This window comes from Zalophus californianus, chromosome 3 (genome assembly GCF_009762305.2).
Source record: "Zalophus californianus isolate mZalCal1 chromosome 3, mZalCal1.pri.v2, whole genome shotgun sequence".
In the NCBI taxonomy this organism is placed as follows: Eukaryota; Metazoa; Chordata; class Mammalia; order Carnivora; family Otariidae; genus Zalophus; species Zalophus californianus.
In genome coordinates this window covers 194,736,667-194,763,576 of record NC_045597.1, presented here as the reverse complement: position 1 = coordinate 194,763,576, position 26,910 = coordinate 194,736,667, and the positions used below count along the sequence as shown (strand labels likewise).

General features: G+C 44.7%; 2 protein-coding genes across 5 annotated transcripts in view; one reads left to right on the top strand and one right to left on the bottom strand.

Annotated features, from left to right (window-relative positions):
• Positions 1 to 26,500, bottom strand: part of SEPTIN2 (septin 2) — a 33,931-nt gene extending 7,431 nt beyond the window's left edge. The window contains exons 1-9 of one of the 3 annotated variants that reach the window (XM_027589098.2): positions 26,275 to 26,500; positions 18,443 to 18,472; positions 17,707 to 17,827; positions 7,663 to 7,749; positions 6,189 to 6,312; positions 5,191 to 5,325; positions 4,930 to 5,047; positions 1,434 to 1,535; positions 895 to 1,040 (exon numbers count right to left, since the gene is read on the bottom strand). In XM_027589098.2, coding sequence (XP_027444899.2) covers positions 895 to 1,040; positions 1,434 to 1,535; positions 4,930 to 5,047; positions 5,191 to 5,325; positions 6,189 to 6,312; positions 7,663 to 7,749; positions 17,707 to 17,827; positions 18,443 to 18,451 — 842 coding nt within the window. In that variant the 5' untranslated portion in view covers positions 18,452 to 18,472; positions 26,275 to 26,500. Of the gene's footprint in view, positions 1 to 894; positions 1,041 to 1,433; positions 1,536 to 4,929; positions 5,048 to 5,190; positions 5,326 to 6,188; positions 6,313 to 7,662; positions 7,750 to 17,706; positions 17,828 to 18,442; positions 18,473 to 25,918; positions 26,033 to 26,274 lie in introns of those variants that run through there. The other 2 variants (XM_027589097.2, XM_027589099.2) reach the window with 2 other exon arrangements.
• Positions 26,176 to 26,910, top strand: part of LOC113919640 (high density lipoprotein binding protein) — a 70,586-nt gene continuing 69,851 nt past the window's right edge. The window contains exon 1 of one of the 2 annotated variants that reach the window (XM_027589091.1): positions 26,176 to 26,315. The gene's annotated coding sequence lies outside the window, so the exon portion shown is untranslated. Of the gene's footprint in view, positions 26,316 to 26,683; positions 26,777 to 26,910 lie in introns of those variants that run through there. The other variant, XM_027589093.1, reaches the window with a different exon arrangement.

Here is a 26,910-nt window from a genome sequence, read left to right as displayed (position 1 = left end):
AGTATTACTATTTTGTATAAACTAGAAATAAGACTTTCAATCTTCTGATCATCTCAGAAAACATCCATAATTTTCTTGGCTCAGCTTTTTCAAATACTTAAGCAGTCAAGAATGAGTAAAGATAACGCATTCCTGTCTGCACAGAATGTAGGGAAACAGACGGAGTGCTGGCATGCTCTCCCTCACTCCAAAGAAACAGAGCTCACAGGAAGGCTCCACCTGCAGCCTCCACTAGAGCAGGCAACCATAAGGACCCGTCCTGAGCTTCCTACGTGGTGACTGAGCTTCCTACATGGTGACTGAACTACGTCTGATAAAGCTTGGTTGTTTTAATGAATTTTAGTTACTCAAAACTTGCCTAGATCCTCCACTCTCTGATGGAGTAAAGGGTCTTCGATTTTAGCAGCACTCTTTGTTCTAGCCTCCTGATTCAAGAACAACTGCTGTCACTAACTGTGAACTTTCCTTTTAGAAGGAAAACTTCTGCTTTTGTAGTCAGGCCTGTGGCAGGGGCTAAGAATGCACTGAAGAACCTCAGCGCTGCCTGGGGTGGATCTGGAATGGTAGCATGTTTCAGCCAAGAGTGGAAAAGCCGCGGTGCAGCCAGCCTGAGTATTTGCTCCCAGAGCATGAGGCATCCCACGTTTGGTGCGGCCATTCCACAGTGTACATCTGGTCTACTTTCAGCGTCAAGGGAGCTGGGAGACTAGGGAGGAGGGTGTGCTAAGCACTTGGCCTCGAGAGGGACAGGCCGGTTCTGCAGCCTGAGTCCCAGAGAGCCCCCGGGGAGGGCCTTCCACAACAGGCTGCAGCGGCTCCCCCTGCACACCCCGCAGTCTAATAGCTCCGCTCTCTGTGCTAGGCACTGCCCACAGGGACGCACGGGGGTCTTACATGAGCATCGTCCGCAGCTTCAGAAAGTCGTTGTGCTCCGGGTTCTCCACCTCCACAACGCCCCATGGGTAGAGGCGGCCTCTGACCTTCTTGCCCTTGGCTTCAATCAACTGATTGGATCCAACCACAGAGAACGGGATACTGGCCTATAAAGAGACACACCAGGTGGAGAGGCTCCACACAGGGAACCCTAACTTTCACTGTGAACATAACACAGGCACAGACTGAGCACACTGCTGCTTACTACGTGCTTCCTTGGCCAACTAATGGTATAAAACATTTTACTCAGAAGTGGCATGTATTTTCCGCATGGGAAAAATTACGTGAAACAAATTAAACCCATAGTAAGATTTCTAAACCTTAGGTGACAACTATGTCAAAATATACTTCAAGTAAAAATATTATTGTAACTGAATCTACCGGACAATCTGTCAAAGGCCAGTCTTCCAGGATGTGGCCCTCTGTCAACTCCTTCCATGGTGCTGATGACCAGGAACAGGAGTGACTTGTGTGGGGGGGCACCTGGAGAGTGCGCTTACCTTGAGAAGTCTAGTCTGCTCTTTAAAGTCCTCATCTTCATCTGATTCTGCATCAGGTAAGTGATAGATTTTGATGCTATGTTCTTCAATCTCATCCAGAATCTGAAAGAATGACAAACCAGGAGCAATTTTACCAAACCACATGACATTTTAATCAAATCTAACTATTAGAAATATATCAGAATTATCTAACCGTCAATACATAATTAAACTAATTAGTGATTTTCAAATAATTTTATAAACTGCTGGAGCAGTATTTATGCTTGCCTTTTGAGTGCTCCTCTGTCCAGAGGAAACAATAATGCACCAGTTGAGCACATAGAGCCGCAGGCCAGCGCAGCAGCTGAGAGGAAATCACACAACACAGCCAGCCTCAGGAGCCACACATGCCCCAGAGCAGCACAGCCAGATGTTGTGGGCACCAGAAGAGCCCCAAGTGTCGCCCGAGGGGGCAAACAGGAGTGAGGGGCACGTGGGGGAATAATCTTGTTTAAGGCTCTGAAGAGAGGACATCCAGGGTATGTTTCAGGAATAATAAGAAATCCAGGATGGCTGGGAAGTAAGCCTTCCAGTTGGGTTAAGCCAGAGGGACAAGTACAGAGTTGCCTGAATGCCAGGCTGGGCTCTGGATTTTATTCAAGAGGCAACAAGCAGGAGAACCACACACTCCACCAACCAGGCTGCAGAGTGGCCTAGAGGGGACAGAACACCCTCTGTGCCGGGCACTCCAGCAGGTAGAGGCGGGCTGGAGCGCCAGTTTCTCTCCTGTGGGGTCCTGGGCTGCAAGGGCCAAGCACATACGCCAAGTCGGCAGAAATATTCCTACTTTAAACCCTAATCTGGTAATCTAGCAATGGATGTTCTTAATGGCAACCCTCAGGCCTTTATGATCAAAGACCTCGAGCCTGACACGCTGTCTGCACTAAGTCAGGATTCAGGAAGAGGTCTTTCTTCCTCTTCGCAACGTCCTTTCAGTGTCCTCATTCCTAGCGGAGGCAGGAGGCAGGGTAACTATCTCACCGGTGGGAGAAGTTAGGCAGGAAGCGCGAACCTGCTGCGTCTCTTCCCCTCTCCTGCCTGCCCACTATCCATCCCCGCTGGCCCCATCAGGACGGTCCTTACACTGAGGATGAGGATCGAGTTGAGAAATATGTAATAAATAAGCCATTTTGAATTGGAAAAGAGGAAAAAGAAAGTGGTGAATCAACAACAATCACACATTTCTCTGTCTGGGCAACTGCACCAGAGGTGGGCTCAGGTACAGAGCCAGGGAAGCTGGGAGGCAAGCTCATGGGCGGGGGAAGAAGAGACTCTTGTTTACACACAGAAATCACATGAAAAAGATTCTCAGAAGGGAGAAGCAGAAGCCACATGAGATATGATATGATCAAAATAATATTAACCAATGCCAACATTCAGGGGTTAGGAAGACAGGTGATAAAACAGGAAGACAAGTCTTCTGAAAGCACAGCAAACCCTGCTGCTGAGGCCCAAGGCTGGTGGAGGGCTCACTGGCCAAGCTCTAGACAGGACAACTGCTGCTGGCCGACGGGGAGCCAGAGTTCGAGATAAAGGGAAGATTAGGAAACAACACCCGGAAGTGGAAGACTAAAGCAGGTCTGCCAGAGGTTCTTCCAGATCAGGGAGTGGGGGATACCAGGAGGTGAAGGGGAGAAACCAGATCAAGAGGAGGGGCAGGAAGGCCCAAGATGAAAGCACTAAGGGCAAAACGGATTTCACTTCATCTCAGATTTTGAAATCGAGCCCTAGCGTTCTGGACACAGGATTAGAGATGGGTGGACACAACATTCTAACTCTGACCCCGCTCCCCTACCTTCCTGGAATCCGGCGTAACATTCTTTATTAGAAAAGCTAGAGTTCCCTTAAGTGGGCGTTACCAAAATACGTACTGTTAAGCATAAACGTGCCAAACCTTTTAGGGGCTCTCCCAAAGGTCCGGGTATTTCCTAAAAGACTGACAAGCACTGAGACAACAGAGGAAAAGGCTGACAAACATGTATGCATAGTAGAAGTGAAAAATTCTGCCGTGACCAAAGAGATCCAGAAAAATGTGAAAACACAAAAATCAAAACTAGGTCTAAAAACATGGAAACCAGAAAACACTTCCCGTTTCTCAGATGGGAGACATTTTAGAAAAGCCGGTGACATCCAGGACGGTTCCAGGGGGGCAAAGAGCAGAGCAAGCTCACAGTGCTTTGGGAATGTAAGGTGTCACAAATTTGTTTTGAAGGAAATTCAAACTTGAAATACCCATCTTTCAACACTTAAAATGCCCATCAATTTCCTTTCTCAGAATCTGTCTGACTTAAACAATTCTGAGAAGGCAGACATGTGCCTACTCTGTGCCAGGTACTGTTCTAGACTCTTGGAATACACAAGGGAGCTAAGCAAAGATCCCTGATGCCAGGAATTAAGGGGTGGCGGTGGGAGGACCAAAAAACACACTGAAGAAGTATTTTGTGTGTGCTGGGAGTGTACCTAGCTGAGTGTGTGTGTTTGTGTGTGTATCTGTTGCTCTGAGCTGTACACGGGTTCGGGGGAGTGTTTTCTGTGTGTGCTGGGAATTCTTAGAAAGTCAAATGGCAGAATAATATACATATGCTATAGTCCCATCCTATAAAAACAAAAACATAAATAGACTATGCTCTGGAAGGGTAAGTATGTAACTGTTACAACAACTGCTTTTATGGGTAATTAAAAGAACTTTTGGGGTGCCTGGGTGGCTTAGTCTGTTAAGTGTCAGACTCTTGGTTTTGGCCCAGGTCATGATCTCAAGGTTGGGGGACTGAGCCCCGCTTTGGGTTCCACACTGGGTGTGGGGCCTGCTTGGCATTCTCTCTCTCCTTCGCTCTGTCCCCACCCACACCCCTGCTCACGTCCTCTCAAAAAATGAAAGAACTTTTATTTGTAGAATTTAGCATATGAGCTTGGACTTTCTTAATGAGCAAATAGAAATAGGCATTTAATTAAAAAATATATACCAAAAAGTCCACAAAGAGGCTTTTCAAATAACACAGGAAAAGGCACCAGAGTCCAACAACCAGCACAGGACTGCTGGGAGGAGAGGGGCACACGGGGCTGGCGGATGGACAAGTGCAAGGCAACCTCTTAATGGCCAAAACAGAGGCCCTTTAAACAGTCACAATACCAGGCAATGACAATTAAAACATATTCCTAAACGGACTGTTTGCAGTAAAACATTTAGATAAACTTAACAAACTTCACAGAGAGGATCACACTTCCACATTCATATCACTCACCCAGCACATGGCGTCCCTTCTACGCACTGAGAGCGTTTTCACGTACGGTGAATTACAAAGAATAAGAACTTGACAACAGTTAGAATATTAATCTACAAGTGTTAGGTGTTCCTTAAAAACGATTGGACTCCTCCCACCTGCTCCCTGTATCTCAGACACACGTCCACTCTTTCCCAGGCACCTGGCCCTCAGCTACCCTGAGTAAAAAAACATACCCTTTTCTTCAAGCGCTCCCGTTCCTTCAGGGTGAGGGTGTCGGCTTTGGCAATGACAGGCACAATGTTCACCTTATTGTGTATCGCTTTCATAAATGCGACGTCTAAAGGCTTGAGTCTGAAGGGAATGGAACACACATTTCTTTTCTCTCAAAATTATCTCACTTCTTGTATGAAAATATGCAACTTGGGGGAAACTGTCAACCTAGCAAGTAGAAAGGAAATTCTAAGGACTTGGTTTCTATGGTGGGGTCCACTTACCCATGTCCAAAGGGTGAGATAAAGTAAAAGCAGCAGTGCACCCTGTTATCGATGATGTGCCGCCTGTTTAAACCACTCTCGTCATGCAGGTACCGTTCAAACTGCTCATCGATGTAGGAGATGATGGTCTTAAAACTGAGAAACATAAATATTGGTAACAGTGGGATACAAAAGGCAGGCACTCCCTAACTTCAAAGACAAAACAAGTCTTTTTCTTCCCTGCCTCTCTACCAAATATAATTTGATAATACAGTTATAAGATGGGACTGGAAAACAGACTCCTACATTTGGCAAGACGGAGGTTTCTGGAAAGTGTGCCAAGCATAATTTCCCTGCAGTGCTGGGGGGGTGGGTGTCAAAGGCCCGAACAGAACCGTTGAAAGCACCTGAGGTGACCGAGCAGACGGTGGGCTGCCAGCTCTCACAAGGACTGTGCGCAGCAGACAGGGCAGTGTGTGAAAACGTAAACGCCTGCCACACGATGCAAACAGCAAGGCAGGGCAGGGAGAGACTCCCGAGGAAGGAAGGAGATGGGAGAGCCCCCCCTGCTTCCCCTTGCCTCACACTTCCTCCTGAGGGGCAGGCGAGCTGGTGCTTTACACTCCACGAGACTGGAGCCCACCACTTCTGCCATGGGTGCAGCCACGGGGCAGGGTGCTCTTCCACCTGCAGCCGTGCCCATACCCGTGCTAACGAGGCCATGGATCGACTATCTAAGAGGAAGTCTACGTCACAATCTTCTCCGCTGGCCAGAGTTCATTCAGATCCAGGGGTTTCACTTATACTAGCAGTTGATGAATGCTTGGCTGTTACGGAAAAAATACTCATTCTTTGTGAAATTCCTCCTCTAAAATGTTATAATCAGCGCACTTTAAAGTGTTTCACTGCTTTATTATACACAGCTACCTCAAACCCAATCATCACTCTAACACTGTAAACGTGAACACGTTCAAATAACCGTAAGCACTTCTGGGGCCGTGCGTTCCTGCGGCGCGTACCAATCCCTGCAGTTGATGGCGTCCCCATAGCCAGGTGTGTCCACCACTGTCAGGCGCAGCTTGACCCCTCGCTCCTCAATCTCCACAGTTGAAGCCTCAATCTGGACAGTTCTTTCAATTTTCTCTAGAAAAGAAACAAACTTAATGAGCAACTGTACTTACAAATTAACCCAGTTTCCGGGGGGAGGAGCAAGGTGGTTGGAGGAGTAGGAGACCTAAATTTCGTCTGGTCCCAGGAATTCAGCTGGATAGGGATCAAACCATCTGAACACCTACGAACTCAACAGGAGATCGAAGAAAAGAATAGCAACAACTCTCTGGACAGAAAAGCGACCACTTTCTGGAAGGTTCATTGAAATTGAAAACTCACAGGATAGTATCAACAGCAGACTGGAGCAAGGGGAAGACAGATTTGGTGAAGTAAAGCTTTATGAAGAAAATACTCAAAAAAATTGAAGCCAAATAAAAAAGATTTAAAAAACAGAGAAGAGAGTAATACATGTGTGGAATAGAGTTTAAAACTAAAGATACAGTTTCTGATTCTGTAATGAAAACTGGAATGCCAATCTTCTGCTAACAATCAACTGTAAGGTGTGGAACCTCCCTTATGTTACATTTTATTTAAAGAAAAAAAATAGCATCACTTCAGAAATTTGAGACGTCTACACATCCACTAACCTTAATGACATTTTATTTGAATGTCTGTGGAAAAACAAAAGTTTCATAAATTAAAAAAAAATTTAACCCAGTTTTCAAAGAGAAGAGATGACCTGTTAGTTTCTAATTAATAAATGACTTAGAACTTCAGTACCCCTCCTGGAGGAAGGTTTTCAGAGGTAACACAAGGACCATGTAAAAATGATCCCTGAGTTGGCAAGGAAACCGGGCAGCTAAAATAAAACAGCAGCTCGGGATGGTTAAAACGCCAATATTGAAAATTATGACTTCTGTTGCTGAGGCAAAAAGAACAATTTATGAATTTGTTTAAATACTGAATTCAGAGATATTTATGAAAGGGCTCTATGTCCCAGGTGTGGCAGCCCAGGTCCTAGGCGCTGACTGTGTGCTAACCCACAATGCTCCAACAATATGCAAGGAGAGTACACACCTATTCCCACAGTTGTCAGCTACTTCGAGAACTCTTTTTGTGAGAAAACATTTTCCCTTGACCCTCCCATCAAACATATAACATAGGCAGAAACTCTTTCTTATGCTTTTTTATTTTTTTTTTAATTTCTTATACTTCTACAGTAAAAGAACACCAACTCGGGAGAGGATGGACTGTGGATTCATGCTCAGTCTACAAACAAGATCCAAAGGCTTCAGGTGCAGCACCTTTCCCAACCGAAAGAACACTGTCCTTGTGTTTAAAGCAGAACAAAACTACAAGGCTGAGGCAAAAATATCAATTATGTGCTCTCAGCCGCTTTCATGTAGAGAACTACACTTAAGTAGTATAGGGGGCTTTTTGTACCTGCAGCTCCGGGTATGATTCTTTCTGGGTAGAGATCAGTCAGGAACAGGCTGTTTATGAGAGTTGATTTTCCTAGCCCTGATTCACCTTTAAATGAAAATGAAAACACTGTCACGACATGATCCGTATGACATGGGTAATCTACTGTATTTACATGGCGCTGGGTTAAGTACCTCACACACATCCTTGTCTGCACTCCGTTTGAATCTACTACCACTTTGGAGTGACTCTCCCCATTTCATTGATGGGGAAATGGGTGCCTTTGCTCGGAGAGCTATCCAGAGCAGGGCCTTGACTCGAATCCAGGTCTGTGAGTCTCCAGAATCCCCGCAAAGTAAGATCAGAAATACACTCTTAGCTCTTCACAAATGTGTGGGATGGACTTTAGTGGTGGGTCTTTATTTTTTGATAAACAGAATGCAAAGTAGGTTTTCAGTTATGATTTTTGCTCATTGTCAAAGTTACCACATTTTCAGAAAACTGAACACATCTATCAAACAATGTCAACAGCACTCTGGCTTGCCAAGCCATGGGAAACAGAAACAACAGATGCCCAAGACTGCACTGTAGTCTGCAGTCTCTCCCTCCTGTAACCGAGGCAGGAGCAGGCTACCTCTCCCCCTTTCTTGCTTTCACACATCCCATGCCCCACCACTGGCAAACGTCTCATGTCAGGCAACCTGCCCACTCTGTTGAGTGTGGTATGACCAATAAAGACAACACATACTCATTCGAGCATGTAATGAATTAAGAATTCCTCAGCTACTATCATACTTGAATTCTGAATGTTTTGAATTCTGTAACATTTGTATTCTGAGTATCTGAAACTTAACTTCAAGGAAAATTCAAGATAGCAAAGTTAAATTTTACGTTCCAAGGAAGCATGTAGAGATTCCACCATCTCACTGCAGGCCACCAACTAAGGCCAAGTTCTGCCCAGAGAAGTGCTTCTGAACTGAGTGCATGACTGTCCCCTGGGCATCTCGGTCTGAACCTCCCTCTGCTCAGTCCTGTGCAGCATGTGCAAGGGGCACACATCTGTTTTAAAAATCATTATTTCTGGGAAAATGAAGAACGAGTGAATCTGAAATGTATTAACATACAAAATAAAGACTGTACTTTAATTAAATCGCAATTTTCATATATGGAAAGGTCAAAAGGACAAAACCAGAATTACATGTTGAACATGTCCAGTAAGAGCACATCAAATTATCCTTTTAACAAACTGCCTAGCAATGTCCTCTTAACGTTTTTATCACATAATGAGGGAATTTTACCAATAAGTGCTCAGACCTTTTGTGTGCCTGGCACAGGTCCAGGCTCCGGGACTGAGCTAAATCCCTACTTCCATGTAGCCTGACAGTACAGTGGGGGAGAGGACAAGTAAGCAGTCACTCTGTCACTGACAAAATGGTGATAGCTCTAAGTAATCAAGTGGAAAGACTGGGGCACAGAAGACCTCTCAGCAGAGGTGTCTGAGTAGAGACAGCTTTTTTGAAAAAAATAAAAAAAAAGCAGTTAATATTCCAATGGCTGATTCTAAATTATATATCTTCATTTAAAGGGTAGAAATATCTTCACTTGGAATGGCTTTCAGGCAACATCTATAAATAATTAACTCATTAACTCAGAACATGATGCTACTTTTGGGCTGAATATCTTTGAGTGGCTAGCTTTGCGATTCCACGTTTATTAGTACCTCTGTCCCACAGGAGTTTCTCAGGTACCTTTACATGGGGGACACAAGAACTCAAGTCCCAGAGCACTAAACATACCAGGCTCAGCAACCTATGTAGCAGTCCTGTATGAGTGGTGACAGCAGAGGCTGACTGGGACGGGAGGTACTCAGGGTTTACAAAATGGCTCATGTTTTTACCGATCAGGGAGAAATATACAGTATCAGGCACAAGGTGGCGCCACCATATGAAAAATATGTGCAGGTGACACAGGTGAGCTACATTTTACAACAGCCTTCTGAAATCCTGACAGGCAAATGGTCCCAGAAGCTTCTGATTAAAACCTTAAAACTGAGGCTAAACTCCCCCTCCCCCAAACGCAGGCCAAGCCAGGAATACCAGTAAAAACAAAACCAAAAAAAACCTCTCTAACCTGCAGGGCTGGTCCCCTTCACATTTACTTTTCAATTTTAACCAATACAACAAAGTGCTTTTTCAAACACAGTGCAACAGGGTCATTTCGGAGGGCCCCTGAATGGCAGCATCCTAAGTGGTCCCCAGAGCTGAGAGCCACATGAGGAGGTGCCATTTCACAGGGAAAAGATGCTCAGGCAGGACCCACGCAGCTCTGAGTGGCCACCTTCCCACGCGCACATGCCCTTAGGAAGGAGTCCCCAGAACACGAGTTCGCATTTTCAAAACATGTGAACCTACAATGATGCCAGTATATTTTTGCTGGAAGGTCAGTTTTCATTTTCTTAGCTTAGTTCCCAAGTTCTCAGAGCCTTCACTCTAACCCCCTCGTGAATTTTGTAATATTGACTAACCTATGGACTTTCTACCAGGTAACGTATTTTGGCAATAGGCTTTGTATTTTTAATATTGCTTTTTTTGTGAACGGAGCCACCACCCACCCCACATAATGGTGAGAGGCTGGAAACTTGATAATCACCAACTATGACCAGTTGACCAGAATTCAGCAGCATCAAGTTCCCTTACAAGCTACCTGCCTGCCACCTGGCCTCTGTCCTTGAGATCTTTCAAAAACATATTTGTAATTTTAAAATTTCCTGCATATGGTGCCCAAACATTTCTAGTTTTTCTCTCTTAAGACTTCATTTATTTGAGGGCGCCTGGGTGGCTCAGTTCGTTAAGCGACTGCCTTCGGCTCAGGTCATGATCCTGGAGTCCCGGGATCAAGTCCCGCATCGGGCTCCCTGCTCAGCAGGGAGTCTGCTTCTCCCTCAGACCCTCCCCCCTCTCATTCTCTCTCTCTATCTCATTCTCTCTCTCAAATAAATAAATAAAATCTTTAAAAAAAAAAGACTTTATTTATTTGAAGGGGGGGTGCAAGTGGGGGGAAGGGGAAGAGGCAGAGAATCTCAAGCAAACTCCACAACTGAGTGCGGAGCCTGATGCGGGGCTCAATCTCACAACCCTGAGATCACAACCTGAGCCGAAACCAAGAGTCGACACTTAACCACCTGTACCACCCAGGTGCCCCAACATTTGTAGTTTTTCATTTGCATGTGATCATTTTGTAAAATTTCTTATTTCCTTAGACATAAGCCACAATTTTTAAAAACAGTACCTTTTTTTCTTCAATAGTCTCTGACTTACAAGTTAGGTACACTGGCGTTTTCCTGATACAGGTTTTTCCCTCTACTGGAAAGCAGAGTGTTCCTAAGCCTAACTGGTGGAAAGCAAAAAAGCAAATACCACTAATAGGTATGGAAGCATTTTGTGACATTCCTAGACCCCAAAAAATCATGTCTCAGGCTTTTTATAGCTTAGAATACATCTTAAGAGATGCGCAAAATCAATCAAGGTGAAGCCCAGATGCTTGCACAGTTCAGAACTCTGGCAGCTGGACACTGAGATGCTGAGAGTGGGAAGGAGCTCTGAGGGCATGCTGCCTCTGTACAGCTCACTGCAACACCGATGCCAACCCTTTCGCTTGTCTTTCAGTTAGTGAAAACGGGCACTACTGTAGGTCTTTCATAAAAGACCTAACGGGAACTTTCAGAAAGCAGGGGATACCTGTATACCATTTTTCTTAAGCTGCTAATAGTTACAATTTAAAGTTGAGGGTTCTTGTGGTTACATTTCTAGCTGGTATTTACCACCCATCTCATCTTTAATCCCCTAACTACCTGCTTTATTTAAAAAACTCACTTTACTGAGGTGTAACTTACATACAACTCAGTTCAGTAGTTCCCTATGTTCATTTGAACCGTGTGGATGGGTTAGTGTGACAAAGTACACACTCAGATAAACAAACTCCACCCAAGACAAAGAGGATCTCCGTACCATGAGAGCTCCTTCGTGTAAGTCAGAGTCAGCTCTACCCGTCTAGCATTACTACATGCATACACCAAGGTGTTTTCTGTCCCTACAGGTGGGTTTGGGTTATTCTAGAACTTCATACACAAGGGATCGTACAGCTTGCCTTTTTGTGTCTGGCTGCTTTTGCTCGGCACAATTAGAGATGAATCCACATTGTTGCATCTATCAGTAGTCCGTTCCTTTATACTGCCTAGCAATTCTCCTTTATATGGACATATCACAATGTGCTGACCTACCCTCCTGCTGGACCCCTGTATTATGTCCAGTCCGGGCTACTGCAGGAGGAGTCGCTATGAACATCCATAAACCTTCTCTGTGGACAGGCCATCATTGCTCCTGGGTGACTGTGAAGGATGGGAACCATCAAGTTACATGGTAAGCATGTAACTGTGAAGAAAGCACTAAACTGGTTTCCAAAGTGGTTGCATCACTTTTTATTCTCAACAGCCGTTAGGAGAGCTGCAGTTGTCTGTATCCTTGCTCACACTTGGACTGCCAGACTTCGAAAATTTCAGCCATTCCAGGGAGTGTGTGGGGGCATCCTGTGGGTCAGTGTGCATTTCTTCCTGATGACCAAGGAGGATGCTGTGTGTCCTGGCCATTCAGTATCTCCTATGAAATATCTGTTTCAATCCTGTGGCCCTTTTTGTAACTGGGGAATGTGTCTTCTTCCTGAACTATACGAGCTTATGTTCTGGATACAAGTCCTATGTCGCATGTGGTGCTGCGAACGCTTTCTCAGTTTATGGCCTCTTTTTTTGTCAGTATCTTCTGAAGAACGTAAATTTTTTACGAAGCACAACTTACTTATTTTGTGATTAATGTTCTTCACGTCCTAAGCAATCTGCTTACTCCAACGTCAAGAAAATGTTCTTCTAGACTTCTTATAGCTGTACAGTTAGTGAACTGTGGTGTGCAGTGTGAAGGAGGGGTTCACGGTCCCTGTCTGCCACACGACCACCTATTTGTTATAGCACTATCTGCAAAATGACCAACCTTTTCCCCTTTGCATCACCTTGGCACCTTTGTCAAAAATCAGCTGACCAGGGCACCTGGGTGGCTCAGTCGGTTAAGCGTCTGCCTCCAGCTCAGGTCATGATCCTGGAGTCCTGAGATCGAGTCCCACATTGGGCTCCCTGCTCAGCAGGAGTCTGCTTCTCCCTCTGCCCCTCCCCCCTCTCATGCTCTCTCTGTAATAAATAAATAAAATCTTAAAAAAATAAAAGTGTGTTGTCGTGTCTAAAGTCTAAAATAAAAAGAACCAGCTGACCATGTATATGTGGGTCTACTTTGGGCTGTTATTCTCTTCGGTAGATTTGAATGTCTACCCTTACCACACTTCGCAGTTCTTGTTGGTACGTCTCAAAATCAGAGTAAAAGTCCTCTACACGCTTCTGTCTATTCTAGGTCCTCTGCACTTATGTTTACACTTCAGAATCAGATTGTTCATTTCTATTTTAAAAAAGCCTGGTGTGACTTTGGCATTGTGCTGACTCTACGGATCACTCTGGGGGCAGAAGGGCACCATCCCGGGCACGCCCAGCACGCCAGCAGCTCTCACAGCTTACTTGGCCTTCTCTCTCTCAGCCAAGTCACCACGTTGTCAGTGTAGGTCATGCACACATTCTGCTAAGTTACCCTCAGCAGTGCGCATTTCTTGTATTATGGTAAGTGGCACCGTCTTTTGAAATGTTTTTTTTACTATTGTTTTTGATAGTCTTTTCAAGGTCATTTTAAAATTTTCTGTTGGTAATCCACAGAAATCAAGTTATTTTTGTATACTGATCAGAACCTGCAATCTTTTTTTTTTTTAAAGATTTTATTTATTTATTTGACAGAGAGAGACACAGCGAGAGAGGGAACACAAGCAGGGAAAGTGGGGGAGGGAGAAGCAGGCTTCTGCTGAGCAGGGAGCCCAATGTGGGACTCAATCCCAGGACTGTGGGACAATGACCTGAGCTGAAGGCAGACGCTTAACGACTGAGCCACCCAGGCGCCCAGAACCTGCAATCTTGATAAAATTGACTTATTAGACCTAGTAGTTTTGGGATTCCTTAAGAGTTTTTAACATACACAAGTCATTTCACTTGTAATTAAGAATGTTTTAGTTTCTTTCCTCATGAGAAAGAATAACACTAACTATAGATTTTTTAGTATATACCCTTAATCAAATTGAGAAAACTTTTTACTTCTAGCTTACTAATTTAAAAAATCTTTAATGGGTTTTGAATTGTTACAACTACATGTTTTAGATGACATTTCCCCTTTAGAACCATGGGGACTGATTTTCCCATGTTAAACCACATGCTCCTGAGATAAACCCCATTTGTTAGGATATATAGTCACCTTTGCCATAACATGAGCCTTGAAGGTGAGAATTTGTTCCAACACAACTGGTATGTTAGGGAACAATTCCAATGTAATATAAACTTTACATCTCTTTATGTGTGATTTCACTGCTGACAAACTAGGTGAACACAGAAAACCACACCCAGTAGAATCAAGCCATGAAAGAATACTCTCAACTTGCTACCAGCTAGCAGCAGCCTCGGTTCAATGGGTACTGTGGGCCATACCCACTTACCTCCTGGGCACAGCTTCCCATCCGTCTTCACACAGCCCTCCTTCCACCATTTCCTGACGCCCCTTTTGACAAACTTCAGGGACTCCTCAAACCATAGTGCCTATATTTGGTATCGGATGGTATTTCAACCAATTAACATGTAAAAACCATTTTGATTGCATTCCTCACTCTCTTCCAAATGTGCCACTGAATCAGGTTTTGAATCTTGTGCCCCTATTTTCTCCAGAAGCCTACAGTTTCAAGTGCGTAACATGGTGACCCTTGAGGAGCACGTGTACGTCGTGTGGCAGCAGGAGTGCCGGTGTTAATCAGCACTTTCCTGTGCTGCTGGACCTGCCAAAACTTCCTTGAGATGTTTGTGTCTATGCTCATGAAGTTGGTCCGCACTTTTCTCATTACTGACTGATTCCAGGGTCATGCTGGCCTAATAATACTCTCGCCATGAAGACTAGCTTTGGGGGGCACCTGGGGGGCTCAGTCGTTAAGCGTCTGCCTTCGGCTCAGGTCACAATCTCAGGGTCCTGGGATCGAGCCCCACATGGGGCTCCCTGCTCCACGGGAAGCCTGCTTCTCCCTCTCCCTCTGCTCCTGCCCCTTGCTAGTGCTCTGTCAAATAAATAAATAAAATCTTAAAAAAAAGAATAGCGGAGCACCTGGGTGGCTCAGTCGGTTAAGCGGCTGCCATCAGCTCAGGTCATAATCCCAGGGTCCTGGGATCGGGCCCCGCATTGGGCTCCCTGCTCAGCGGGGAGCCTGCTTCTCCCTCTCCCTGTGCCTGCCTCTCTGCCTACTTGCTCTCTCTCTGTATCTCTCTGCCAAATAAATAAATAAAAATCTTAAAAAAAAAAGAAAAGAATAGCTTTGGTGAATGTTCCACATGCACTTGAAAAGAATGTATTACCTTACAGTTTCTCAGCACAGTGCTCTCAACGTCAATTAGGTCATATTGTTTGACTGTTATTTTAATATTCTGTAACATTACTGATTTTCTGTTTCATAAATTACCAAGCAGAATGTTTAAAACCCACTCTTACAAATCTATCTTTTTCCTGATTCTTCACCGTGCCTTATGGAGCTCTGTTATTAAGTGCACATACAGTTAAGATGTTTTTTGAACTGCCCCCTGCATCTTTCTGATACATATTTCTTTATCTCTGGGAACATCCAGATAGTAGACCTAAAGTCCACTCTGTCTGGTATTAATACGGCTGCTTCAGGTTTCTCTTGGCTGGGCTTTGTGTGAGGGTTTTCCATTCCGGTCGTTCAGGCTCACCCTGCCTGTTTCTGACCTGTCACGGTCACGGCTGTGGCCCTTCTGCCAGGTGCTGCCCCCTCCCCACCTGTCTCATCTCTTTTTTTTCCTGCCCTCTTTTGGATTAAGCAGGCTTTTGTGTTCTATTTTATCAAACCTATTTCCTTTTAGTCAAACCCTTGTTTTACTTTTCTGGTGGCTGCGCCAGAGTTGACACCAGGCAATGTTAACTTAGCAGCCCTCCCTTATGGAATATTCCATCAGGTCAACATATTACAGTAGCTCTTCTACACACCCTCCCGTGCTTTGCTACTCTGGTGCACCGTACTCCAGTGTCATACATTATTAACTTCGTTTTAAAGGCAATTATCATCGAAAGAAATGAAAAACCAAGGAAAGTGTTTTGTATTTACCAACACACTTGCCCTTTCCAATGCTCTACCTTTTCTGTTAACCTGAAAAACCCCATTTAATAATCTTTCTTCTGGTGCAGGTCTGACGGTGATAAATTCTCAGTTTTTATCTAAAAATGTTTATATTTCGGGGCGCCTGGGTGGCTCAGTTGTTAAGCGTCTGCCTTTAGCTCAGGTCATGCTCCCAGGGTCCTGGGATCAAACCCCGCATAGGGCTCCCTGCTCAGCGGGAAGCCTGCTTCTCCCTCTCCCACTCCCCCTGCTTGTGTTCCCTCTCTCGCTGTGTCTCTCTCTGTCAAATAAATAAAATCTTAAAAAAAAAAAAAGTTTATATTTCATTTTTTTAAGTCTCCATCAGAATTCCAGGCTGATGGTTTTATTCTTTCAGTACTTTAAACTGTCATTTCCTATGGCGTATGTTATTCCTAAGTCAGTGCTCCTTCTTCCCTTCCATCCTCTGCATGCATTGTGCTTATTTCCCACCACCCACTGCCTTCCTCCTAAGATTTTTCTGTTTATCACTGCTTTTCACCAACTGTGTATTGTGTGCCCTGGTGTGCTTTTCTTTATATTTATTCTACTTGGTGTCTGGATACTTTCTATCGGCCTTTTCTCTTCTGCGGTATATAATTTGCTGTTAGGTCCATTAGAAAAATTTCCATCTCACTGTAATTTTTTTTTTTTTTTAAATCTCTAGTTCTTTCTGTTTAGTTCTTTTTGGTTATCTTCCTTATTACGTTGATGTTTTCCTTTAGGTACCAGGGGCATATTTAAAATAATAAAAGTTCTTGTTCCCCAATTCCATCATCTTTGTCATTTCTGAATCTGTTTCTGTTGCCTGATTTCTCTCCTGGTATATGCTACATTGTTTTGTTTCTTTGCATAAACAATAACTTTTTATTGGATGCTAGCAATTTTAAATGTTACACTGTAAACTGGATTTTGACATCCTTCCTTAATGAATGATGGCTTTTATCCTGACAAGTAGCTTATTTGTCAATCAGCTTGATCCTTCAGGGCTTGTTTATAACTTTGTTAGGGAAGGTGGAGAACAGATTACACACAGCTACTCGCAGGTCTCAGCTCCTTGCCCTGGGGCACTTCTCTGTAAAGCTGCTGGAGAATCCTCCCAACACAGCAGCTGGCATCCCCCAGCATGAGTGATTAAGAGAAGATGGGGGCAAGCTGCAATCTCTTTTATGACCCCGTCTCAAAGTCACACACCTCCGTTTCTGCCCTACCGGATACATGTGTAAGCCCTACTCAGTGTGGGAGGGGGTAGAAAGTATCACAAACACCAGGAGGCAAGGGTCACTTGGGCCATTTTGGAGGCTCACTGGCACTTTCACCACAGACAAACGAGGAAATGACAGAAATATTAGAATTTTACACTTCAGGGGCGCCTGGGTGGCTCAGTTGTTAAGCGTCTGCCTTCGGCTCAGGTCATGATCCCAGGGTCCTGGGATCGAGCCCCGCATCGGGCTTCCTGCTCAGCGGGAAGCCTCCTTCTCCCTCTCCCACTCCCCCTGCTTGTGTTCCCTCTCTCGCTGTGTCTCTCTCTGTCAAATAAATAAAATCTTAAAAAAAAAAAAAAGAATTTTACTCTTCAACAAAATATTCTAAAGAATTTTTTTTCAAATTCCCAGTTATTTGATTCTGACAATAAAGAAATTTTCCCTTTGATTTTATAGGTCACACTATTATACCCTAAAGGTTGGGAAAGGAAGATATCCACATATTTAATAAGCTTGAAGGTATAAGTTAATTTCTTACCGACCACCATTAGTGTGAACTCAAAACCTTTTTTCACTGATTTTCGGTGAACTTGATTGGGAAGATTTGCAAATCCAACATAGCCAGGAGTTTCTGGATTTATAAACTGAGTTGGTTGTTGCTAAAATAAGATTTTACAAAAAAGGATAAATATCTTACAAGTTGCTTTTAAGATATCATCAAACCTGTGACAAAAGTATTATTAGTTCTCACAAGTTAAAAAATATATATCCACTTTCAAAAAGTAAAAATTAGTATGATGATTATGCATCAGATAGTAACGAATACCCAAACACTCAAAAATAAAAAGAAAATAATAATCTTGCAATTTTAACAAGTTCTGCTTTTCTCAGCATGCCTTTTAGAACTAATTTATTTCAGGGCTCTGTGGTAATTTGCAAGAGCTGATACAAGCCAATTTATCAACTGTAAGAGCCCTATAAATTTCATGATGATAAATTATTCAAATTTTAAATTATTATTTGATTGGTCTGCTGGGAATGATGTAAAGGAGGATAAATGGATTGTTACTGATGTATTTAGAAATAAGAAATTGGAAATCTGATAAAAGAAAGCTCTAGGCTTTCAAAATGTCAATTAAATTACAACTGTCTCAATGAATCAAATATATCAGTTGTATTAAAAATGAGTCATATAAGTCTTGACTATAAACAGCTTAAAAACACAAAGCAGTTTCTTCTTATACTGTAGAGACATGAGAATTGAGATCTCTTACCTTAGACATCTTCAGTGAAGTTTTCTTGATCTGTTAAAAAAAAAAAAAGTACACGTGTTTGTATATATACACACACATTTGATCTAGCATGAATTGATGTGTAGACTTACACATAAAGCATAAACAGCTTCTGTTTCACTTGTCAATTGCATCGAATTACAAAAATGAGATTATCTCATTATAAATTAGATATAAAAAATTAGGTCAATTAAATCAACCATATATACCTATGTATACATACAAACATTCCATATTTCCAGTAACATCCAAACTTTCTTTAGTACTGATTATATGCTAAGCACCAGGGACACAATCGGAGAAAAAGAAATTCTCATGACCTCTGGAATTATGATTTCATGGGTAAAAGATAGTCTTGGAGGAACAATCTAGGTTTCTCTGAAACCTGTCTACAAGGAAAGAGTGCTTGTAGAGTACTATCTGCTACTGAAGGTTCCTTAAGATCCTGAGAACTAGTTTTTGACAATCGGGCACACAGAGCAACATTTATAAGTAAAGGAAAAAGGACTGAAGACACTGGAGTGCTTGAGGAGTGTAACAAAGGTTTTAGAGACATTCGGAATTTTAATATGAATTTTAAAAGGCTTGAAAGTTTGGGGAACACAGAGTCTACTGGGTAATCTTTGGTAACAAAGTCAAGAGATACAAATGCAGTCAGACTTGATTCCCTCTGGAGCTTAGAAACTTATTAGGAAGTTTCTTTCCTCCCCATCGCCCAAACCTTAACATTCCCCAAAACTGCACACCTGTTTCCCTTCTGAATGTAAATGTTCCCAACCACCTCTGAAGAATGAGGCTCTTGCACCCCCATGCACGGTTTGGTTAACTAAGGCTGACAGCAGTAGGATTTGTATTATTTCAGAGAAGACAAGCATTATAGTCTTGGTTCTCCTTCTAGTAGCCCATTGGAAATCTTACTCTCTCCTATCCGGCGGGAACAAGAAGGGAGGCAGAAGAGAGCTGTGAACTCACGTGCAGTCTGTAAACTGCTTGTTGCTACCACCATGACTGAGAAAGGAGTGTCTGGTAAGGCCTGGGCTAAAAGGGAGGGCCACCGACTGAGGAGGTGTGGAAGCTCCAAGCGTAGGTGGGGAATTAAGGCAAACGTAAAGGAAAGTAGGACTGTTAGACAAAAACAGAGGCAGGAGATGAATTCTGAAGAACCTTTTGGCAAGGAAAGGAATACAGTGGATCCTGGAAAAAGACTGGAGAACAGAGGTCCTAAACGTGAGGACTCTGAGAGCAAGATGATAGTGACCACATCTCCCTGCCTCCAAGAAGAGCTAAATAGGCAAGCTGCAGGAGGGGGAAGGCAATAATTTGAACCAAAAAAGATAGCACCACTAGAATAAAGATGCAAATACACTTTTTTAAAAGAAATAAAACTGGGGGCACCTGGGTGGCTCAGTCAGTGAAGCGTCTGCCTTCGGCTCAGGTCATGATCTCAGGGTCCTGGGCTGGAGCCTACATCAGGCTCCTGGCTCAGCAGGGAGTCTGCTTCTCCCTCTCCCTGACCTCCTCGCTCATGCTCTCTCTCTCTCCCCCTCTCAAATAAATAAATAAAATCTTAAAAAGAAAAGAAACAAAACTTATTGGACCTAAAACCCATGATTTTCAAACTGAGACTTTGGTAGCTCAATTGACTCCAAAAGATAGTCTTGGAGGAACAATATAGGCCATTTACCTCGTTAATAATAAGAGCTCTCATTAAGTGAAGAAAGGACAATAATAGAAGAAAATTTTCCTTAGAAGAACAAAGATCAGAGTCCACACATTAACCAACTACCTGGAGTGAATTAAGGTCTCTTGGCTAGAAGGGACATCCTAGGAAAATTCTATTAATAATACAGGATTAGTATTAAACCACCTCACCAAAACCTAAGAGTTGATGGCAAGAGATAGCACAGAAGTAAAACATTCCAAAGGGAGGGCTGAGGGGTCATATGGAATATAGGTGGTCTTGGCAGCAGAAGGAGCAGACATCTTTTTTTCAAGTATAGAGATTAACTGTGACTGTAAAAGGTAACCATTAAAAAAAAGAAAGACAGCAAACTTCCAAATTAAGAGACAGATAGAAAATAGCAACTTGATCAAGTCAGCAAAATTATGGAAAGGAAACAAGAGGAAAAATAATAAAATCAATCATTAAGTGGACGGATATGCTTAAAACAAAGTAACAAAAGTGCTGAAAACAAAAGGACAGAGGCTAAAAGACACCCGGCCGGCCAGACACAAAGGAGGTAGGGCAGACAGCAGTATCAGTCCAGCTGAGATTCAAGGTAAAAATGTGACCCTGAGAAAAGGAACTACTTATAGGGAGATTAACATTCCTAAACTTGCACACACAGATCAGTACAGCAGATAAATACATAAAGCAAAGACTAGGAAAAATGTCAGGTAAACTTGATAAAAATACAAATCACGTGCAAGACTTTAATAGCATCTCTCAGAATTACAGATTCAGTAAACAGTATGAGCAAGGGAAGAGGGTTGTGTAATGCAACCAATAAATAAGAATTAAGACACACAGAATCTTGAATTAATAAAGAAAAGCAATTAAAGATCATGTAACTACTATAAAAAATTTAAGCAAATTTCAAAATATAGTTTTACAAATGATGTTTTCAACTTGTGATCTGTTAAATCTGTGGGGGGGGGGGGAGATAAAATATAACTCCCAATTATTTGGAACACTCCTGGATATCCCTTGGATCAATGAGGGTAACAAAAGCAAAACCACAAGCTATCTAGAAAGCAACGGAAAGAAGACAAAAGCAGATCTATGGGACACAATAAAAGCTTCACAGACTCTGATGAGAATTTGGGTTTTAGATATTTTCATTAAAGAATACTGAAGATAAAAAAATTTGGCTCTCACATTATTGAGAAATGAAATAAGTCAATTGAAGGATAAATAGATCCAAAAGCTAGTTCTTGGAAACAAATTCCTCACAAGTCCCATTAAGGGGGGAAAAAAGCAAATATAGAAAAGAAGGTATAAACACAGACTCAGGAGACTGTGTGTGTCAAGATGGCCACAGATCTGAAAATCTGGAAGAAATGGATGATTTCCTAGACACTGTAAATTACCAAAATGGAACCAAGAACTGGAAAACCTGACGAGAACAAATACCACTGAACAGCTGAATAAAATCTACCAATGAAGAAGGGACCAAGACCAGACAGAATTTGAGCTGCCTTCCATCCAACCCTGAACAGATACCCATGTCACTTAAGCCAGTACAGAAAAAGGGAAAGCACTCCAGTTTATTTTATGAAGAAACTACAACTTTTAACAACAAACTCAGAGAGAGACCTAAGAAAGCTGGCTAGATAGTGGTATGTCAATCTCACTCATGAATATAAACGGCAAAAATTCTCAATGAAATATTTGTTAGCAATTAGGTTCCAGAAATGTACCAAAAACATCTATCTACATAAAGCCATTACAACAAATTAAGGAAGATAATCCTATATGAATGCTGATGAAACATGATAAAATTAGCAACCACCTCTAATAAGAACACTAAGGAAACTGCTTAAATATAACCCAGGGTATTCCCAAACACCAATGGCAAATGCTATTCTCTCAATAATGGAATACTAAGTCTATTTAAATTACAATCACTAATTAGGCAGGGATGCCCATTACTACTATAATTATTTTAAAACACTTATTCTCTGGCTGTCTCATTTTTTTGGTTGTTGATCTGAATTAAGATCCAAACAAGATCTTCATATTGCAGTCTCACCATGAAATTCAGTCAAAACAAAATGAAAAAAATACAAAAGCTTTTTCACTGTTAAGACTGAATACACAGAAAACACAAATGGTTCAGTTAAAAAATAATTCTAGGGGCGCCAGGGTGGCTGAGTCAGTCGAGCCTCCGACTCTTGATTTCGGTTCAGGTCATGATCTCCGGGTAGTGGGATCAAGCCCTACTTCTGGCTCTGTGCTCAGCGGAGAGTCTGCGCAAGATTCTCTCTGCCCCTCCGCCCACTCAAATAAATCAATCTTTAGAAAAAATTCTAGAATAAGGTAATTTAGTAAGGTGGCTGGATACAAGCCAGATACAAGATAACTCCTTTCCGTACTAGTAATGAATATAAAGTAATGGAAATAGGGGTGAAATGTCATTTACAACAGAAACAGAAAGCAACCAAGCATGTAGGAACAAATTTAGAAAAAAACAGGCCCTAGTGAATCAAATCATTTTTATTTCTCCCAAATTAGTATATAAACGTGGTCCAACCCTAGATGGAATCCTAACGTGGGTTTTCTCTTAAAGGGGATAAAGTGACCTTCAAGTTCACATGGAAGAATAAAGGAGTGGGCACTTTGCCTTGGAAGCTATCACATGTATCTTATTTCAAACCAACCCAATAGGACATAGGACTGTCATGAAGGTCTCTCCTGAACATCCACAGACTTGCTTCTCCTCAGTGAACCCTGGGCCCCTGCCTGGGTTCTGACCAACTTCATCTGAGCACCCTGAGAATGCTGTGCCTCGAGCCCACCTGTGTTCACCTTATTCTGTTAACCAGGACTTGAGGATGTTCCGTAGGAGAGAAAGGGAGCTTTCATTGCTCCCTATCAGTTTCCTGCTGGAAGGGTCAGGGAGACCTACCCGGATGTACACATGTAGGAAAATGGAGAATACCGTTATTGGAACAGGCTATGAATTTTTTTTTTTTAAGATTTTATTTATTTGTTTGACAGAAAGAGACAGAGAGAGAGGGAACACACGCAGGGGGAGTGGGAGAGGGAGAAGCAGGCATCTGACGTAGTGGGGAGCCCGATGTGGGGCTTGATCCCAGGACCCTGGAATCAGAGCGGAAGGCAATGCTTAAAGGCAGACGCTTAACGACTGAGTCACCCAGGCGTCCCCAAGCTACGAATTCTTTAATTTAGCAAGTTTTTCTTGCAATATGCTATTTCTTTCATATTCAGTTTTCCTAAAATATAATTTGGATCTACTATGATTCTCTAACAATAGAAGTTATTAGCTAATGTAAAATGAAAATTGCAAGAGGAACGTGGAACTTTTGAAGCACCCGGTTTTTAGTGTAAAAGCCTTGATCAAACAACACAGGATGCCAAACACTGTGATTAATTTAAACCACGACCGCAGACCATTTGGATCCCCCTAACTCAATGTAGTCAAATAAAAATTTTATTCTTTCCTGTTGTGCTCATCATAGATACTAGCAATTGTTTAAACATTAGCCTTTACTTGAACATGGCTTCCTTCTTCCACCGAGCAATACTCCCATCCCAATTCACATAAAACAAAGCAGCTTTCCCCAAACAAAAGATGAAAAACAGATGAGTAAAACTAGATTCTTGGCAATACATATAAATTTATTTTGCTAGTGGTATTTACACTAGTGGATTGCCCCTAACTACCAATCATAGACATGTTATTCTTCTATTTACATACGTTTCCCCCCCACACACAAAATGACCCTGCTGTGTAAGACCCCAAATGTCCATAATCCCTTATCCAGAGCTCTTGAGATATTTGGCATTCAGATTCTTTGGATTTGAGGAAGGTACATACACTACACAACACAACCTCCTCAATGGCTACCTGGGAAGCACACCCCACAACCAAATGTATTCTCTATAGTGACATATATGACCATTAGCACAAAATGGTATAAATACAGAATATAAAATGGCTTCAACGCAATTCTGCTACCGAATGAGTTCTGAAGTCCCCTTCTCTCTTTTCTTTTTCAGCAGTTTCTGTCTTCGGATATAAAAAGGAGTTGGGTATAAAAGGGGACCTGAGGGGCGCCTGGGTGGCTCAGTCGTTAAGTGTCTGCCCTGGGCTCAGGTCATGCTCCCAGGGTCCTGGGATCAGGCCCCGCATCGGGCTCCCTGCTCGGCGGGAAGCCTGCTTCTCCCTCTCCCGCTCCCCCTGCTTGTGTTCCCTCTCTCACTGTCTCTGTCAAATAAATAAAATCTTTAAAAAAATAAAAGGGGGGGGGACCTGAATCACATTTACAAATGATGACAGAGGGCAGTCTCAGCCCCTCCCCTCCTCCCATTTCCCTAGGTCACCCTGCTAGCTCAAAAGCAGTCAATGCAAATCTGATCAGATTGAGAAGCCCTCGTTCTTTACCCGAGGGTGCTGTGCCTGGTGACAGATCAAAGTGGAAAATGGGAAAAAGTCTCAGGATCAACTTCACAGCTGAGATGATTACTGCCAAGACTTGACAGAGCAGTACACATTGTGAGTTAGGGTACTGGGTAGTACAAAGAAAGCCTGAGTGGGAGCTACCAAAACCGAAAATAATGAACCTCAAATTACAAACACTAGGAAACAGCTTTTGGGACCTCTACACTGCACTGTATCTCTTATTAGGATAGCAAGGTTGTTTCGGAACATTAAATTTATCTCGAGGTATCACGACTGGGGTTGTTAAAGGAACATTAGAGAACCTATGCGCTGATCACTGCGCTAGACAACGGGCAAGGGTGACAAGACTCACACATCTCTTCCCCCTCAAAAGACTTAACAATCTAGGAGACAGCTACCAGAGGGAACAGTTAGGGCCGACATCAGGCGCACCCCCAATCCAGCCAGAGGAAATCTATTCTGGGCCGAATCCTGAACAACAGAGGAGGGACCAGACAAGAAAATACAGAGAAGGTGGGGAGGTAACTGGGCTTCACACAGAAAGAAGGGTGTGGGCCAAGACCAAAGGTGACAAAGACCCAGCAGTTCGAACTGCAAGTTGAATTCTACGTGCGGACGGACGAAGGGCAGACAAGCTGGGGTGGTACTGACAAAAATGAGGCCAAAAAGGGAAAAGGCGGCCAGATCTTGTGGGTCCTGCGGCCACCGGGCGGGGGCTTTACTGAGCGAAGGTGGCCACAGGTCGGCTTCACGTCAGGCCTTCAGGGGAGCGGTGGCCCCCCCACCCTTCCGGACTCGGCCATGCACAGGGCAGGGGCCGCCGCCGCCTCTCCCCTGCTTCGTCTGCGGCCGGGAGGAGCCTGGGAACCTAGCAAGACGGCAAGGGCTTGTTAGGGCGACTATCGATCGGCCAAAGAAAGGCCGGGTGGGACGGCTCAGGTCGGGGCAACGTCGGGACGCCCCACAGGCCGCAACCTGGGCTTTCCCTCCCCAGCCACGACCGCCAGCGCACGGTGGGCGCCCCAGGCCCAGCACCGGACTGTCCCTCGTAGTTCGCACGGGCACGGCGGGGGGTCACTCGGGTTCTCTCGGCACACGCCCCGCCGTGAGGGCCCGGGGAGGGCCGGGAACCCGGGGCAGAGGAGGGCCGGGAACCCGGGGCCTGCCGCCCCTCCCCCACACCAAGCAAGCCTCCCAGCCGCCCACCCCCGGAGCCGGCCGACCGCGCGCCGCGGGCGGACCCCCGTCTCTTCTGCGTCAGTGCGCAGCTCGCGCTCCCCGCGACGCCGGGGACTCACGGCGAGGAACTCACCGCCGACCAGCCGAGGAGCAGGCGTCTACCGACCGCGCCGCGGACCCGCCCAGTGCCCGACGTCCGCTCGCGCCCCGCCCTGCCCCGCCCCGTGCGCGGATGGCGTCATCACGTCGATCCGCCCCCTTGCCAACGCTTTCCTCGCCCTGGCGCGACCTGGCCTTCCTCCCCTCCCCCATTCGCCGGCTTCCGAGTGCGCAAGCGCAGTCTCGTCCGCGTTTTCCGCCTCTGCGCAGGCGCCGTGCCCCTCCCACGGCGGTTGGCCATATAGAGGCTGGGGGTGGGGGGGAGGTCAAGCGTAGCCTCTTCTCCTTTACCAAGATGGCGGCTTGTCCCTGTTTCGCCACAGTTCCTACCTTATGAGCTTGGTTTCCTTACGCTGATAAGAGGGGAACAGGTAACGTGAGTTTTGCTTTGTGCGTACGTAGAGTGGGATGAAGTGCGTTTCTTTACAAGGAGCTAAGTGGCCGCTGAGGAGAAGAGAGGCGGGCGGGGGTAGGACAGGTCACGGTAAGAGTGCGGAGCGACCACGGGCCGGGAGCCTCCGCCTCCGGTCCTCTCCTCCAGGAAGATGGCGGCAGCACCGAGCTGGGAGAGCTGGAGCCGGGCTGTGGAGGGTCCGGCGAGCGGCCGAGCGGGGCTGCTCTAGCCCCGGGCCGCCGTCATCTCGATGGTGAGGGGGCTTCGTCTCCATTGGCCGCCGCGGGTCACGTGAGCCGTCGGCCCTGAGCGCGGACCATCGAGTTGGGCGGCCGTCCCCGGGGACGTGGCCGTGGTGCGCCCGGGCTGGGGCCTGCGCCCCAGGGGAGGGCGGGGCGGGCGCGGCCCCTCGCCGTCTCCTTGCGGGCCGGTCGCGAGGTGAGACCCGGGGAGCGTCCCCGAGCCCGTCGCGGCGACCTGGCTCGGGGACGGGCGCGGGGCTGCGCCGGCCCGGGCGTCCTTTCTCCCTCCCGGCGGCCTGCAGATCCCCGCAGCGGCGCGCTGGCACATGC